At 43.6% G+C, this 17,090-nt stretch overlaps 1 protein-coding gene across 1 annotated transcript in view; it reads right to left on the reverse strand.

The window, feature by feature from the left end:
- The window catches only part of AGBL4 (ATP/GTP binding protein like 4), a 1,318,619-nt gene that overhangs the window by 61,202 nt on the left and 1,240,327 nt on the right, over nucleotides 1–17,090 (reverse strand). Inside the window, exons 10-11 of the mRNA XM_032637699.1 lie at nucleotides 7,884–8,036; nucleotides 5,229–5,391 (exon numbers count right to left, since the gene is read on the reverse strand). Coding sequence (XP_032493590.1) covers nucleotides 5,229–5,391; nucleotides 7,884–8,036 — 316 coding nt within the window. The remainder of the gene's footprint in view (nucleotides 1–5,228; nucleotides 5,392–7,883; nucleotides 8,037–17,090) is intronic.

The raw sequence follows: 17,090 nt of genomic DNA on the forward strand, positions 1-17,090 counted from the left end.
CCCTATTGGACTGAAACTCATGCTCATGGGGTCACTCAGTCTTAAGACTCATACATAACACAACTGTGGATTCTTGATATCCATAAATTCATCTAAACAGGGAATTGTAAAATTTTAGAATCAGAAAAATCTTAGAATATCAGAGCTGGAAGGAACCAGAATACAGACAAGTCCACACATAGTTTCATTGTGCAGCTCTGACAGGTAGGAAGTATCAGACACTGAGACTAAGAGAAGGGACAGGGCCTGCTTGAGGCTACCCAGTAATGGTGATGGAATCAGGATTCAAACCCCTAGTTGCTGGATTCAAACCCCCGGTTGCTGGATTCAAAGACAGATCATCGGGTTGAAGATTCAACCATTGGAAGGAAAGTCATGCAGTCTGCATGGGGATGAGAAAAGTGATGACAGAGGAACATTTGTTGAGTTCCTATCAGGTGCCAGGCAGTGCAAGGGGATTGGAGATATATTGCATCTTTTCGCTACCCCGATAAGCCTCACCCAAAGTGAGTATTATTATTTTTATTTTACAAATGGGGGAACAGGCTCAGAGTGGTGAGATAACCAGCCCAAGGTCACACAGCTAGGGAAGCATCAGTGTCTATGGCTATATTACCCTGATGTAGTGGGGTGGAGAGCCAGAGAGCAAGACCCTGGTAATGTTTAGCTGCTGCTTTTCCAGGGAGAAAAATTAAACCGACAGATACATATGTTCTGGAAGGTAAGGAGGTGGACACTACTGTGGGCCTTGGTGAAATATCCCTCAGGATTCTCCACCTCACCTAGTTCTTCTCTGGTCTTCCTCTCACCCAGCATCCTCTGGATAGCTAATTTGGCCTTCATGGACCCTGATGCTGGGAAGGGCATACTCTGGATAACAGACTTAAAACCCCTCATCACGGGAACTGCACATACCCACTCGCTGTGTGAACCACTAGGCGTTCTGAGGTCCAGGTCCTCCGTTATGGTGATCCCACCAAGGCCTTTTGCCCCGTGGACCCTACCAACACAGCCCCTGGTCTTTTGCTCTCACAGCCCTGACTACCTTCTTTAACATAAATGCGGGTCCTCACTCATAGTCACGTAAACCTTTTCGATGTTTTAACCAATAGTCGCTTAATATTTAAAGCTAACGGTGCACGCTCATATATATTATTTCATTTAACCTCCTTGCAACTCAGTGAGGTTGAGTGTTACTAGGTCCTCCTCTTACAGACAAGGACACTGAGACACAGTGAGGCTATGTAACTTGCCCGTGGTGACACATCCTGTAAATGGCTGAGCCCGGATTCAAATCCAGATCTGTCTCAATTGAAAGTCTGCTCTCTTTTCATGAATATTATTCCCACAGCAGGGGTTAAGAAAGCAGGAAGGTTCTCGGTGCCTTTGTGAGGGTGATGACGCTTACCTCAGGGAGGCTGGAGGATTGCCGAAGGGTGGGATGATGTTGGTGCTGTCATCAGATCCAGGTCTCCTGACTCCCAGTCTAGAGGACACTTCCTCCCAGACCATATTGCCATTCCTATCAGACCATGTAATTTCTTTTTCTGATTGGGACACAGAGCCAGCAGCCAACAAAGATCACAATCTGTCTGCCTGAAGTCTCCCTCTGTTTTGTTTTGTTTTGTTTTTTTTTAAATGCATTTCAAACAAGAACCAGGTTAAATCACACTCATGTGTGTTGAACTGGCCTGCACTTCTCTGGAGAAACTCCAGATTCCTCTTCTTGTCCCCTAGATGACAGATAAGATGCGGTGACCCAACAGCACCGCGGCCTGTTCAGCTCCTGCACAGCCTTGCTACCCATCACCCTTAACCCCTCCCAAACGCTGGCTTCTGGTCCGCACCGACATCCCCATCCAAACACTTCCCAAGTCTTCTCAGTGCCACATTCTGAATATTCCACAGCACCACCCAAGTCTAGGCTTGAGTCATTTCCCACCTGGATTGTCATAACGGCCTCCTAGTGTGTCTCTGTCTACAGCCTCGGCCCCTCCAATCTAACCTTCCCACTGCAGCCAGAGGGGCTTCCCACTGCTCTTTAAACTACTGCTCTTCACAGTCCTTACCGTTTAAATTCCTAACGGGCTGCCATTTTGGTCCCATCTCCTGCATCTGACGTCCTTCAGCCATACCTGACCCCTTACAGCTCCAACAGTCCACCTTCCTTCCTCCCCTTTCTGTCTGCAATGCCCTCCCTACAACGACCCACCCCAAGCAATCCGCCTAATTTCTACTCAGTCTTAAAGACTCAGCTTAGATGTCTCTTCCGCCGGGAAGCCTTCCCTGACTTCCCGAAACTGTGTTTGAGTCTCCTCCTACCCCCATATGCAGACATTTCTGTCTTCAGTATGTTCCCTGCTACACATCCCCTGTGCCTACAGCTTCACCTGGCTTATGGCAGACACTCAATATATATATTTAAATGAACATTTCCCATGGCTCTCTGGAATTCCTCCACCACAGAACTTACCCCACAGATCATAACTGTCTCTTTCCTTTTCCGGCTCCCCAGGTGGACCAAAAGCTCTGTGAGTCAGGGACCATGCCTTCTCGGGCAATATTTTACCCCAGTGCCTAGTAGGACTCCTGGCATGTGCTAATGGTGTACTTACTTTTGATGAATGAGGATTGGGTGTTGAGGAGAGGAAAGCCTGGGCCTGGGTCAAGGGAGGGGCCTTCCACTGAGAGAAACATTTGCCTCTAACACAAAAGCATGTTGGAGGTGCTGAGATAGGGTAGGAGAATCCATCAAACTGGACATCAGAAATCAGCCACAAACTAAGTGCAGGCCACACCTGGCGGGACCCTTATCTCATTGAGATAAGGCTCACATGTGGGATACCTTTGGTGTGCATGCTCAAACCCTTCTTTCAGACAGCTCCCTGTCTCCTTTGCCACCACACCAGGGGCGAGCTAGGCAGGGGCAGCATGGACTGTGCGTATGAGTGCAGCACTGGAGTTAGCGGATCCTGGGGAAGCAATGGGCCGCACACCATCGTGTGTGTGTGTGTGTGTGTGTGTGTACGGGGGCAGTGTGGCACGTAGAGATGGCCAGGACTTTGGAAACCAACGTCCTCTGCTGCAGAGCAGAGCCTACTCCATTGACCGGTGAGCCAGGTAGTTATTAAAGCAGACTTCAAGGTGACTGTCCCGGTCTTGGTGACTGGGCGGCGGGGGGACTCTCCCTCAGTTCTTACCACAGTCTCTCCAGTGAGGTACTGGATCTGGAACACTGATCTAACACCTCGTCTGCCTACTGCTCGCCCCTCCCTCTGAGGCCATCACCCTGCCCCCATGTCCCCAGCTAGGTTACTGGACCCCCCAGAGCCACGAGGGTGCAACCAACTGTGTGGACTAGTGCTAAGTCATGTCTCGACCAGAAAGGAAGTTTTCCTGCAGAGAGTGTGGTAAGAACTCCACAAACACTCCCCAAGGGTTCAGTCAAGGCTGAAAGGAGCACTTCCACTTCTGGGGAGAGAGAGTTTGTATATAGAGAGTTAATATTATCCTTTCCCTTTCTTTTCCATCAACTATAATTCTTTCTCTGAGAAAACTAAGTGTTCAGAAAGGAGAAATGGGTCAGTCTAAAAACAAAAAGTAAAGAAAAGCAGAAACTGTCACAATCTGTCACAACCTTTATGTACTGACCTTGAAATGAAAATCAATACTCAGGAAACTAGAATTAGTAAATAATCCCTAAAAAAATCAAGCAAGCTAGAAAGCGACCTCTAATTTCATCATGACAGGCTTGGGGGTTTTCAGGGACATTTTATGAGGAAGCCAAGAGGAAAAGCGAGTTGGCAAAGGAAATGCAAAGGCAGAGAGAAAGATGCACAAAGGATGAGCAGGAAGGCAGGGAAGATGGAGGGAGGCTAAGGGGAGACAGAGAGGAAAGGATGGTGGAGAAAGGAGAGAAGATGGAGGAGGAGAGGGAGCAACACATCACATGAAGTAAGGAGAGAAAAACACAAGGCGAGAGTTGGGGGGACAGACAGAAGGAGAGGGGGATGGGGACTTCCCTGGTGGCACAGTGGTTAAGAATCCGCCTGCCAATGCAGGACACACGGGTTCGAGCCCTGGTCCGGGAAGATCCCACATGCTGCAGAGCAACTAAGCCCGTGTGCCGCAACTACTGAACCTGTGCTCTAGAGCCCCGTGAGCCACAACTACTGAGCCTGCGTGCCACAACTATGGAAACCCACGCACCTAGAGCCCATGCTCCGCAACAAAGAAAAGCCACCGCAATGAGAAGCCTGCTCACCGCTGCGAAGAGTAGTCCCCGCTCACCGCAACTAGAGAAAGCCCGCTCACAGCAACGAAGAGCTAACGCAGCCAAAAATAAATAAATAAACAAACAAACAAACAAACAAATAAATAAATAAATAAAAGTAGAGGGGACAAGGCGGGTACAGACAAGCGAAAGGGAAAGTAGTGCACAGAGGGAAGACAAAGGGCAGGGGCATAAGCACAGAGAGATGGACGTCTGGTCTATAGACCAGATGTATAGTTGATAAGGGAGCGGGGGAAGGAGAGGGATGGACTGGGAGCTTGGGGTTAATAGACGTGAACTATTACATTTTGAATGGATAAACAACAAGGTCCTACTGTAGAGCATGGGGAACTCTATCCAATCTCCTGGGATAAACCATAATGAAAAGGAATATTAAAAATAGAATGTGTGTATGTGTATAACTGAGTCACTTTGCTGTACAGCAGAGATTGGCACACTAATGTAAATCAACTCTACTCCAATAAAAAATTTAAAAAAAAAAAGAGAAAGAGAGAGACAGAGACATGTTCAGGGTGAGAACGAGGGGCCAAGACTGTCAGTCTTCCTTAGCAGCCCCGGGATGAGATCTGGCCTGTGTACTTACATACTTTAGATGATGGAAGACTCACTCCTTTGTGAGGGGACAGAGGGGAGAGAGAGAGGGGAGCAACACAGGTATGGGAAGGCCATGGGTCCAAGCGCCCGAGGAAGACTTGAGGCATAGCACAGGCAGATGGAGGGGGGTGTCCATTAGGAGGGCAGAGAGCAAACAGGACAATCCAGAGATGACACCAGCAGAACCAGTCATTTCCATCCTCACCCCAGAGCCTCAGCCCTCACCTGAGTTAGAGACCAAATTCCTGACCTGCTTGGTAAATCCTGGTGGACTTGGGTACTTTCAGCTGGATGCGAGCTGGCCCAGGGCTGGGGGGTGGGGGGGACCTGCGAAGGATACAGGCTTCCTCCGTGTAGGGCACAGCGGCCGTGGTGCCACCGATGATGTAGCTGTAGAAGGAAACCTCGAGGGTGTAGCAATACGAAGTGTGGTCCAGCAGCCCACCGAGGAAGCGACGGCCAGTTCCTGCTTTCACGGCATCTCGGTTAAAGGACGTGCTGGACTGTGAGAGACAAAGAAGGGAGGAGAGAATCAGGGCTGGACACCTGCTGGCTATGGGACATTGAGCGAGCACCTCTGAATCTCAGCTTCCTCATCTGAAAAGTGGGATGTGACTCCCACTTTGCAAGATTATTGTAAGGATGGATCAAATAGACAAACAATTAAATGAAAGCACCTAGCGCGGTTCCTAAGGCATAGTAACTGCCATTTAACAAAGATTTGTGGAAATTTGAATGGGGACAGATGGAGCAAGGAAAAGTAGACAGAGCGTAAAAATGATATTACGATAATCAAGACTGAAATTTGGGCATTGCTTTCAACTTTATGATATTGTTTCCCATATAGTATCTCATTTAGGCTTCACCCCCTCGACAGAGGTGTCATAATGTTTCCCCTCTATGGTGAGGTAATGGAAGTTCATAGTAAGTGACACAGGCCTGGACCAGGACTAAGTGACTCCAGACACCCCAACCCTCCTTCACAAAGCTCCCCCTCCGTTAGGGACAGCTGAACTCGTGCTCAGCATTACCAGAGCACAGGGGTCACGGCTCTTCTTTCCTTGGGTGTCTACTACCCCCAGCACAGTGGATAGAGAGGAAAGAACCAGCGGGTCCGCATTTCAAGTCCTCTCTCCAAAAGCGTGTGAGATGTTAGGCAAGTAGCCTTATTGGTCTGAGCCTCAGTTTCCTCACCTGTAAAGCGGTGGTAAATATAACATCTCTTTTACGGAGCTGTGAGGGTCAGTTCACTTGTGGTTAGAAGGGCTTTCTATGCTAACCCATGGAAATCGCAGTAAATGAAGAAGCTGGTTTTAATAAGAGAAGGCATGTCCTGTTCAGCAGAATATAAGAGAAGAAGGAAAAGGGGGTGGGGAGGAAGAGGGAGAAAGAAAACAGCAAAACAAGACAGATATAGAGACACTGAAAGAAGGAGAGCTGTGTGTATGTATGTGTGTGTGCCTTTTGACGTAAAGGAAAGGATCAGAAAGTTAGAGTCTCAGATCAGAAAGGACTGTTGAAGTTGAAGCTCATGTAGTGAAATCCAGCTCTCTCATTCTAGAGTTGGGTACTGAGAATCAGAGAAGAGGGGAGACAGAGGCTGGACTAGGATAGATGACCTTGACCCAAGCCCTAAGCTCTTAAGGAGGCTGCAATGCAGGAACTCCATCAGGCAAGGCCAGAAATAAAGCTCCTAGACTACACCCTTTTTGTAGACCCTGGAAACCTCACCCCTGTGAGGGTCTCTGAAGTCTGTGGCCCAGCCTCCTGGAGAATCACAGTCTCCCGGGGTCTCCTCCAGAAGACCACACTCTGCTCTGAAACTGGAGTGGTTTCAAAAAGACAAGGGTTGGTCATCCTCCAGAGATTGCCACAGAAATGAGCACGGCTGTTTTTATCCCCAAGCTACGAATGAGCAGTCCTCTCATTCTACCTGTTTCAAATGCTGAGGGACCTTGCCCTAAATACCCAACTTCTCTGGGCTTTAAGTGTCTCTTGGGTATAAAGTGTTGGATTGGGCTAAATAATCTCCCAGTTCCTTTCCTGGTGGGGCATTCCAGGATTCTGGGATTCAAAGTGCATCTCACCTCATGGAGAAATTCATCCTCCCTCCACTAAAGTCTAGGCCTGAAGCAACGAGCAGGCATGTTTTCAGCTCATCAACTTCAAAAATTGCTGTGCCCTTCGTGGGCCTCTCCCGCTCTGGCCACACGGAAATAACAGGCCTCAGAGATTTCGTATCAAAACAAAGAAAAATGTGCAAAAACTCTTTCCCAAGTTTGCTTCCACCACAGGGTGATTCCCCTCCTTATCTGCCCTGCCATTTCTCAATATTCCTTTCTGCTGCAAATTATTCTAACTGCCAGTCCACAGCCTCTCCAGTCCTTCCTGGCATGTAAGGGGGTAGTAACAACAGTCTCTGGAGTCTGTTGAGATCTTTACTGCCTGCAAAGTACTTTCATATCTATTATTGCGTTTGTCCTCCCAGGAATTTACGAGGCAGGCAAGGCAAAAAATTATCACCCACAAATTACTGACAAAGAAATTGGGGCCCAGAAAGGGCTATGGAGGAAGAGGATGGTGGACATATGACCCCCGTCAGCAGACATGTTAGGCTCCTTCTAACAGAATGAAGGCCAAAGCTCTGTGAAAGCAGACCCTGGGCCAGGGTCTGGCACTGGGAGATGCTCAGTGAGTTTGTTCTCTTGTTAGCACTGGAATCAGATCAACGAAACCAATGTCAGCTCCTCGGACAAACCAAGTGCTCTTTTCAGAGAGTCTCCCTCCCTGATGGGTGATGAGCTGCTTGCAGGTACAGACAGAGCTTGTTTACCTCCATCTTTATCACCCACGCAAGACCCAGAGCAGAGTAGGTGTTCTGTGAAATGTTAAATCAAACTGAATTGAATGAGGGGAAAGACAGGGTGGTGATGGGAGGGAGGGAGCAGTTTGGGGAGGGAAGCTGGGGCTGCCTGACTGAGAACTCTTCACTCACGTAGGAGAAGTCCTCGGCATTCTGACAGAGGAGCTTGGGGAAGACGGCCTGCTTCTGGAACCGCACCTCATCTTCAAAGATGTTGCCATACATGAAGCCATTCATCATGGTGGAGTGGGCATGGATGTCAATATAAAACTCCAGGCTTGTTTTCTGTTGAGAGAAAGGATGACAAATGAGACATCAGGGCCACAGAGTATGCCTTAAACACACACACACACACACACACACACACACACACACACACACACACACATTTCCTTGTGAGCTAGCCCTATGTCTCTTCAGATGTAGCAACTACCTGCAATGTGATTGGAGGGGTTGAGAGTAGCAAGGATCAAGTTCTCCTTACTTTTATTTTTTTAATATATTTATTTATTTTTAAATTTTTGGCTGTGTTGGGTCTTTGTTTCTGCGTGCGGGCTTTCTCTAGTTGCGGTGAGCGGGGGCTACTCTTCGTTGCGGTGCGTGGACTTCTCATTGCCGTGGCTTCTCTTGTTGCGGAGCACGGGCTCTAGGCGTGAGGGCTTCAATAGTTGTGGCACGCGGGCTCCGTAGTTGTGGCTCGCGGCTCTAGAGTGCAGGCTCAGTATTTGTGGAGCACAGGCCTAGTTGTTCTGCAGCATGTGGGATCTTCCCGGACCAGGGCTCGAACCTGTGTCCCTTGCCCTGGCAGGCGGATTCTTAACCACTGCGCCACCAGGCAAATCCCTCTCCTTACTTTTAACACCATCCGCCTTCAGGGTCTCAGAGCGCTACCATTAGCAGCCCTCTTTAGAGGTCTTCTGAAGTGATGCTACCTACCCAGAACAGTTAATACATTCATGACTAAAGGCATTAGCAGAATTTGTTTCTCTGATTAATGAGAAACACCTTCAGGTGACATAATTGTATTTAAATTGAGCGTGCTAATGGTTTTGCCCCAAGTGGGCCATTTCTAGCTGAGGGATTCTGGGGTAAATCATGTACCCGCTTCGAAACTTTTATTTGAAAAACGGGTATTTTAATTCCAACCTCAGAGAGTTAGAGTGGGAATCCAACTCAGCGATAATCATTACTATCATTTACTGCATAGTTAATGCATGCCAGACACCATTCTGGGAGCTTTACATAGGACATCTTAGTTAATTCTTTTATTTAACCTCACTTCACGATGCCACACCTACCCCCCAATAATACATAGTGTATGGGAAAAAATAACCTTGTTGTCTATAAAGGTAATTGTGACTAGTCTCTCTCTGCTCTCTGCTCACATGTATTTAAGGCACTCCCTAGCTCGATGCAATGTTATTTGTTAACCTTCTCATTTATGAGCTCCCCGAAGGTAGGGGGATTGCCTGGAAAGCACCCAGTGCCTGTCCATGAAGGATGCTCAGTAGCCGGATGCAGAGTGAATGAATAACCACCCAGAGGGATCATTCCAGACACTGCAATAGAATGCCAGGAACGGGGGAATTTTCAGGCCCTTAGAACGTCAATGTCCCTCAAATCTGACTTTCTCTTCCTATATATCCGTCCTTTCTGAGAGTAACATGGGAATAACTGGGACTGAAACCCAGGTCTCCTGACCCTTGACACAGTGAACGTATCACCATTAATGGGTAAGACTAGAAACAGCCATGGCAAGACCTGGCCACCTTTCCATCTGCTTTCTAGCACGTAGTCCTGGGAAAGAAGAAAAATCCAGGCTTGGAAGAATTCTCCCTCCTTGGGACACTTTCAAACGAAGTTAAGACCAAATGAAAACCATGTTGCTTCTAGAATGTGGGCCTCGTGACTGTCATTTCATTTGCCTCCGACTTGGAGTGAAAGATCACGTCTTGCTGAGCTCCCAGTTCTCTGGGTGGCGTAAGCTGCCTTCTGAGAGATACAAGATGCAGAGCGCTGGGTGATATTAAACTCATCATTTTCAGCGTTGGAGGTGGAATATGCAGTGAATCAACAGGAGCCCTATAAAAGTCATCTTTGCAATTTTATTTTCTTCAACTGTCTGTCTTTTCCTCTGAGCTTTTGATGAGCTGCAGAGGAAAGGAGGTGGTAGAGAGATGACTTAAGAAATGGGTAAGGAAAAACTGCCGTTTATATCTCTGGATGTGGGAACTATTAGAAACCAGTTTCTCTGACATTTCCCAGATCAGCTCGGAGTGGGGAGGTTTCCTGCTTAAGGTCAGCCAGCAAGTTAGTGAAGGAATAAGAATTAGAACCTGGCTCCTCCGAAAACCAGTCTGGAGTGGCTTCCACTGCCCCATCCTGACACCTGGCACCTAATGTGATTTTACTTTAAATGACCGTAAAGTGAATTATATTGATTGATTTGCCTGGTTCAAAAGTCAACGAGGTATGAAAGAATTTACAGTGAACAATCTCCCTTCTACCCTTGTCCTCCAGGCACCCAGGCACACTCCCCAGAGGCATCTCACATTACCAGTTTCTCATACAAACTTCCAGAGATCATTTACACACCAACAAGTAAATATTCCTCCCCCTACCCCCTTTGCCCCAACGCACACAAAAGGTAGCACACTAAAAACACATCATTTGGGGAATTCCCTGGCGGGCCAGTGGTTAGGACTCTGCGCTTTTCACTGCTGAGGGCCTGGGTTCAGTCCCTGCTTGGGGAACTAAGATTCTGCAAGCCGCATGGGATAAAAACACAATAAAAAATAAAAACACAATTTCTGGATCAACTTTTTTTCCTCCCGACATATCTTAGAGATAATTCTTTCTCAGTACATGGTTACCTCATTTTTTTAAACAGTCGTATATAAACTAGGCAGTTCCCCACTGACAGACATTTGCTTCCAACCTTCTGTTACAAAGTCTTAGTGATTGACTCTGTTATAAACACCATTTCACACATATACAATTATACGTAGGATAAATTCCTAGAAGTAGAATTTCTGGGTCCTATGTGCATTTGTGATTCTGATCAACATTGATGAACTGACCTCCTTAGAAGGACCAGTTTACAATCCTAGCAATGTATAACAGCATCAGTTTCATGATTACCTTGCAAACATGGATGTGATCAAACTCTTTGATACTTTCCAATTTGGTGGTGAAACTGATATCTAAGATTAGTTTTAATCTGAATTTCTTTCAGTATAATTATCTTTTATTATATGGTTATTATTTTTCACATATTTAGGAACTATTAGCATTTTCTTTTCTATGAATTGTCTGTTGATTTCCATTGTCCATTTTAAAGACTGGGTTTCAGGGCTTTATTCCTTATTGATTTATAGAAACTATATACTAGAGAAATTAGCCTTTGTGTGTAGTATAAAAATATTTTTGCTGTTTGCCATTTGTCTTTTGACCTTACATCTGCTAGTACTTTTTTTCCACGTGGAAACTTTTAATGCTAACATTTTAGACAGATTTATCAGTCTTTTGTGGTTTCTGGGTTGAATTCTTTCATTGGTTCTTCTATTATTTCTATTGTTTCACTTCTTATATTTAAAAATTTCATTTCAATTTTAACTTACATGGATGTAGGGTGTGAGGTAAGGGTTAAACTTTATTGTCCCATACCATTTATCAAACTGTGCATCTTTCCCCCACTGACTTGAAAAGCCATCTTTACCATATAACTTTCTTGTATGTATTTGGGTTGATCGTTGGACTTTCTATTCTCTTCTAATCATTTGTCTATTCATGTGTCAGTACTACACAATTTTAATTCTGTTAAGTTTATAATGTATGTTAATATTTGGAGGGCTAGTAGCACCTCATTATGCTTCTTTCCCCATATTTTCCTGTATTTTCTTGCATATTTTTCTATACAATCTTTGTAATTAGCTTCTTTAATTTTCCTTGCTCCCCCAATCCTGTCAAGACTCTTATCACTTTGAGGCTTCCAATCCAAGAATATGCTTTGACTTTCCATTTATTCCATTTTCTTTTGGGTACAGCAGAAAGTTTTAAAAGTTTTTTTTTTTTCTTCATATAGACCCTGAACATTCTTTTTGATGCCAAGGCAGTTTATATTTTTAATTGTTGTTGTAAACATGATATCTTCCATTAAATCTTCTAACTGGTAGTTCTTTATACATATAAAGGCTCTGATTTTCAATGGTTTAAATATGTACCCAGACACCTCACTAATTCTATTAGTTCTTATAATAATTTCTCATTTTATTTTTTTTGAGTTTTCATTTGCTTACTTATTCAACAAATAACCACTGAGTACCTATGACGTGTCATATAGTGTTCTAGGCACTGGGAATATGCACCAGGGAGTGTTCTGGGCACTAGGATATAGCAATGAACACAACAGAAAGCACCTGATCTCAAAGAGTTTACATTCTACGGGAGAGAAAGAAAATAAACCAATTAATAAAAATACTAGATGTCAGGAGGTATAAATGCCATGGAACCAAATAAAGCATAGTAAGAGAATAGAAAGTAATAGAGGTTCTGGAAAAACAGAGACTTGAATGGAGTAGGAGAGTTAGTCTTGAGGATATCAGGTAGAAGGAGAAGTAAATGTACTTGGCATGTTCAAGGAACAGCCAGGAGGTGAGGATGACTGAGGTGAATAAAGGGGGCAGTATTTTCCAGGTTTGCAATCGTATCACATACACTTAGCAATTTTATCTCCTCTTTTCCAGTTTTTATGCTTCTAATTTCTTTTTTGTATCTAACTGCATTGGCTAGTATCTTCAAAACAATGTTAAAGGACTATTTAGTTTCTAAGATCCCCTCCCACTCTGAGAGTCTAAATTCTACCTGGAGTAGAAAAAGATCTAGGGAATTTGCCTGCATAGCGTCTGAGTTTGAAGTCTTAGTTCTTTTTCCTCTTCATTACACATATTCAGCAGTATGCTTGCAATGCCAAAGACCACAAATACTAATTTCCTCACCATCCTGATGATGCTTTGTGCCTATACTGGCTTTATGGACTTATGTTGGTTCATTAGAATGGAGCAGGGAAGGCAGAGCAGAGTTCCTACCTCTGGTTCTAATGTAAACATAATCTGTGACCATGAATAAGTAGCAGCTCTTCACTGTGCCTCAATTTCCCCATCTTTAAAAGTGGCTGCTGGATGAGAGAGGAGATATGGCTTTCTTAAACTTTTTATGATTTCTTCTCATGCTCAGTTAAAATAAATCCCTCCTTCTCCAGACAGCTTCTTGCTTGGGCCTTGATGTCAGTACTTGTTACTGTATAAGTATACTTGAATACTGTATAGATATACTTGTATACTTGTTACTGTAATCTGTGAAAAGTATGTCTGTCTGCCTATGAGCTCTTTGAGGAGAGGGATCATGTCTGATTTGAGTTCCATGTCTTTCTTAGTCTACTACAATAGCTTCTGACCTGGTTTTTTTTGCTGCTTCAACGCGACCTTTTAAAATGCAAACAAGGGACTTCCCTGGTGGTCCAGCAGTTAAGGCTCCATGCTCCCAATGCAGGGGGCCCAGGTTTGATACGTGGGCAGGGAACTAGAGCCCACATACTGCAACTAAGAGCCTGCATGTCGCAGCTAAAGGTCCCACACACTACAACTAAAAGATCCTGCATGTCACAGCTAAATATCCTGTACACTGCAACAAAGACCCCGTGTGCCACAACAAAGACCCGGCGCAGCCAAATAAATATTTTTATTAAAAAAATTTTTTTATTGGGGTATAGTTGTTTTACAATATTGTGTTAGTTTCTACTGTACAGTGAAGTGGAGTTCCCTGTGCTATACAGCAGGATCTTATTAGTTATCTATTTTATACCTATTAGCGTATATATGTCAGTCCCAATCCAACCTAATGTCCCCCTCCCCCACTTTCTGCTATTGGTGTCCATACACTTGTTCTCTACATCTGTGTCTCTATTTCTGCCTTGCAAACTGGTTCATCTGTACCATTCTTCTAGATTCCACATATATGTGTTATATACGATGTTTGTTTTTCTCTTTCTGACTTATTTCACTCAGTATGACAGTCTCTAGGTCCATCCACGTCTCTTCTATAAATGACCCAATTTCTTTTCTTTTTATGGTTGAGTAATATTCCACTGTATACACATAACACATCTTGTTTATCCATTCTTCAGTCAATGAACATTAAGGTTGCTTCCATAACCTGGCTCTTGTAAAGAGTGCTGCAATGAACATTGGGGTGCATGTGACTTATTGAATTTTGGTTTTCTCTGGGTATATGCCCAGTAGTGGGATTGCTGGGTCATATGGTAATTCTATTTCTACTTTTTTAAGGAACCTCCATACTGTTCTCCATAGTGGCTGTATCAATTTACATTCCCACCAACAGTGCAAGAGGGTTCCATTTTTCTACGCACCCTCTCCAGCATTTATTATTTGTAGATTTTCTGATGATGCCCATTCTAACCGGTGTAAGATGATACCTCATTGTAGTTTTGATTTGCATTTCTCTAATAATTAGTAATGTTGAGCAGTTTCTAATGTGCCTTTTGGCCAGCTGTATGTCTTCTTTGGAGAAATGTCTATTTAGGTCTTCTGCCACTTTTTTGATTGGGTCATTTGTTTTCTTGATATTAAGTTGCATGAGCTGTTTATATATTTTGGAGATTTGTCCATTGATTTGTTTGCAAATATTTTCTCCCATTCTGAGGGTTGTCTTTTCGTCTTGTTTATAGTTTCCTTTGCTGTGCAAAAGCTTTTAAGTTTCATTAGGTCCCATTTGTTTATTTTTGGTTTTATTTTGATTACTCTAGGAGGTGGGTCAAAAAAGATCTTGCTGTGATTTATGTCAAAGAATGTTCTTCTTACGTTTTCCTCTAAGAGTTTTATAGTGTCTGGCCTTACATTTAGGTCTTTAATCCATTTTGAGTTTACTTTTGTGTATGGTGTTAGGGAGCGTTCTAATTTCATTCTTTTACATGTAGCTGTCCAGTTTTCCCAGCCCCACTTATTGAAGAGACTGCCTGTTCTCCACTGTATATCATTGCCTCCTTTGTCAGAGATTAGCTGACCATAGGTGTGTGGGTTTATCTCTGGGCTTTCTATCCTGTTCCATTGATCTATATCTCTGTTTTTGTGTCAGTATCATATTGTCTTGATTACTGTAGCTGTGTAGTAGAGTCTGAAGTCAGGGAGTCTGATTCCTCCAGGTCCGTTTTTGTTTTTTTTTTCTCAAGAGTGCTTTGTCTATTTGGGGTCTTTTGTGTCTCCACACAAATTTTAAGATTTTTTTTTTCTAGTTCTGTAAAAAAATTCCATTGGTAATTTGATACGGATTGCATTGAATCTGTAGATTGCTTTGGGTAGTATAGTCATTTTCACAATATTGATTCTTCCAATCCAAGCACATGGTATATCTCTCCATCTGTTTGTATCATCTTTGATTTCTTACATCAGTGTCTTATAGTTTTCTGAGTACAGGTCTTTTACCTCCTTAGGTAGGTTTGTTCCTAGGTATTTTATTCTTTTTGTTGCAATGGTGAAAAATCTTCCAACAAACAAAAGTCCAGGACCAGAGGTCTTCACAGGTGAATTCTATCAAACATTTAGAGAAGAACTAACACCCATCCTTCTCAAACTCTTCCAAAAGTTTGCAGAGGAAGGAACACTCCCAAACTCATTCTACAAGGCCACCATCACCCTGACAACAAAACCAGACAAAGCTACTACAAAAAAAGAAAATTACAGGCCAATATCACTCATGAATATAGATGCAAAAATCCTCAACAAAATATCAGCAAACAGAAGCTAACAACACATTAAAAGGATCATACACCCTGATCAAGTGGGATTTATCCCAGGGATGCAAGCATTCTTCAATATACGCAAATCAATCAATGTGATACACCATATTAACAAACTGAAGGATAAAAACCATATGATCATCTCAATAGATGCAGAAAAAGCTTTTGGCAAAATTCAACACCCATTTATGATAAAAACTCTCCAGAAAGTGGGCATAGAGGGAACCTACCTCAACATAATAAAGGCCATATACAACAAACCCACAGCAAATATCATTCTCAATGGTGAAAAACTGAAAGCATTTCCTCTAAGATCAGGAACAAGACAAGGTTGCCCACTCTCGCCACTAATATTCAACATAGTTTTGGAAGTCCTAGCCACAGCAATCAGAGAAGAAAAAGAAATAAAAGGAATCCAAATTGGAAGACAGAAAGTAAAACTGTCACTGTTTGCAGATGACATGATACCATACATAGAAAATCCTAAAGATGCCACCAGAAAACTACTAGAGTTATTCAGTGAATTTGGTAAAGTTTCAGGATGCAAAATTAATGCACAGAAATCTCTTGCATTCCTATACACTAACAATGAAAGGTCAGAAAGAGAAATTAAGGAAAATAAATATTTTTTTAGAAAAAAATTTTAAATAAATAAAAAAATAAAATGCAAACAAATTGGGACTTCCCTGGCAGTCCAGTGGTTAAGACTCTGTGCTTCCACCGCAGGGTCGCCGGTTCAATCCCTGGTTGGGGAACTGGGATCCCACATGCCATGCAACACGACCAAAAATAAATAAATAAATAAAATTCTCTAGTTAAAACTGTTCTACCATTCCCCGTTGCTCACAGGATAGAGTCCAAACTCCTTAATATATTTGCATAGGTCCTGCATGATCTGGCCCCTGTCTAGTCTCAGCTCTTGCCAATTCTGGTCTGATATTCTACACTACAGTCCTATAGTGCTGCCTGGAGTACTTCAAACCTCTATGCTTGTGACTTTTGTCTCCACATTTACACACAATGAATGTCTTCTCTGCCTGGCATACATGACCTCTTTATCTGGCTAACTCTGACACAACCTTAATATTTAAGGCAGAAACTAAGTGGATGCTCACCAGTTCCACTTCCTTTTCCTGGACCATGGAAGACATCTCCCAGTCTACTTTGATATTTGGTTGGGATCAAATGGGATGTGGGCAGTGGTAACAAGTGTCACTTCCAAGCCTGGCCATTAAACCTGTACACAATCACCCACATTCTTGCTCTTGTGCATGGAAGCTACATGTAAAAACAATGGTATCGTAAGAAGGAAAAAGGATAGGTAGTAAGAAGGAAAAAGGTTAGGTCGCTGAATCAACACTGAGAGGAAAATGGCCAGGCGAGTCACCTGACCTGCATCAGCCTGTGATGAACCTTTACTGTATTAAGCCACTGAGATTTGGGGATTGCTTGTTACAGCATCTAATATTATTCCTCCGACTGGTACAAAATATAAATTCAAATAGCCTTATTTTATCCTTCAGGGA

The sequence above is a fragment of the Phocoena sinus genome, chromosome 1 (assembly GCF_008692025.1).
Source record: "Phocoena sinus isolate mPhoSin1 chromosome 1, mPhoSin1.pri, whole genome shotgun sequence".
Taxonomy (NCBI): domain Eukaryota; kingdom Metazoa; phylum Chordata; class Mammalia; order Artiodactyla; family Phocoenidae; genus Phocoena; species Phocoena sinus.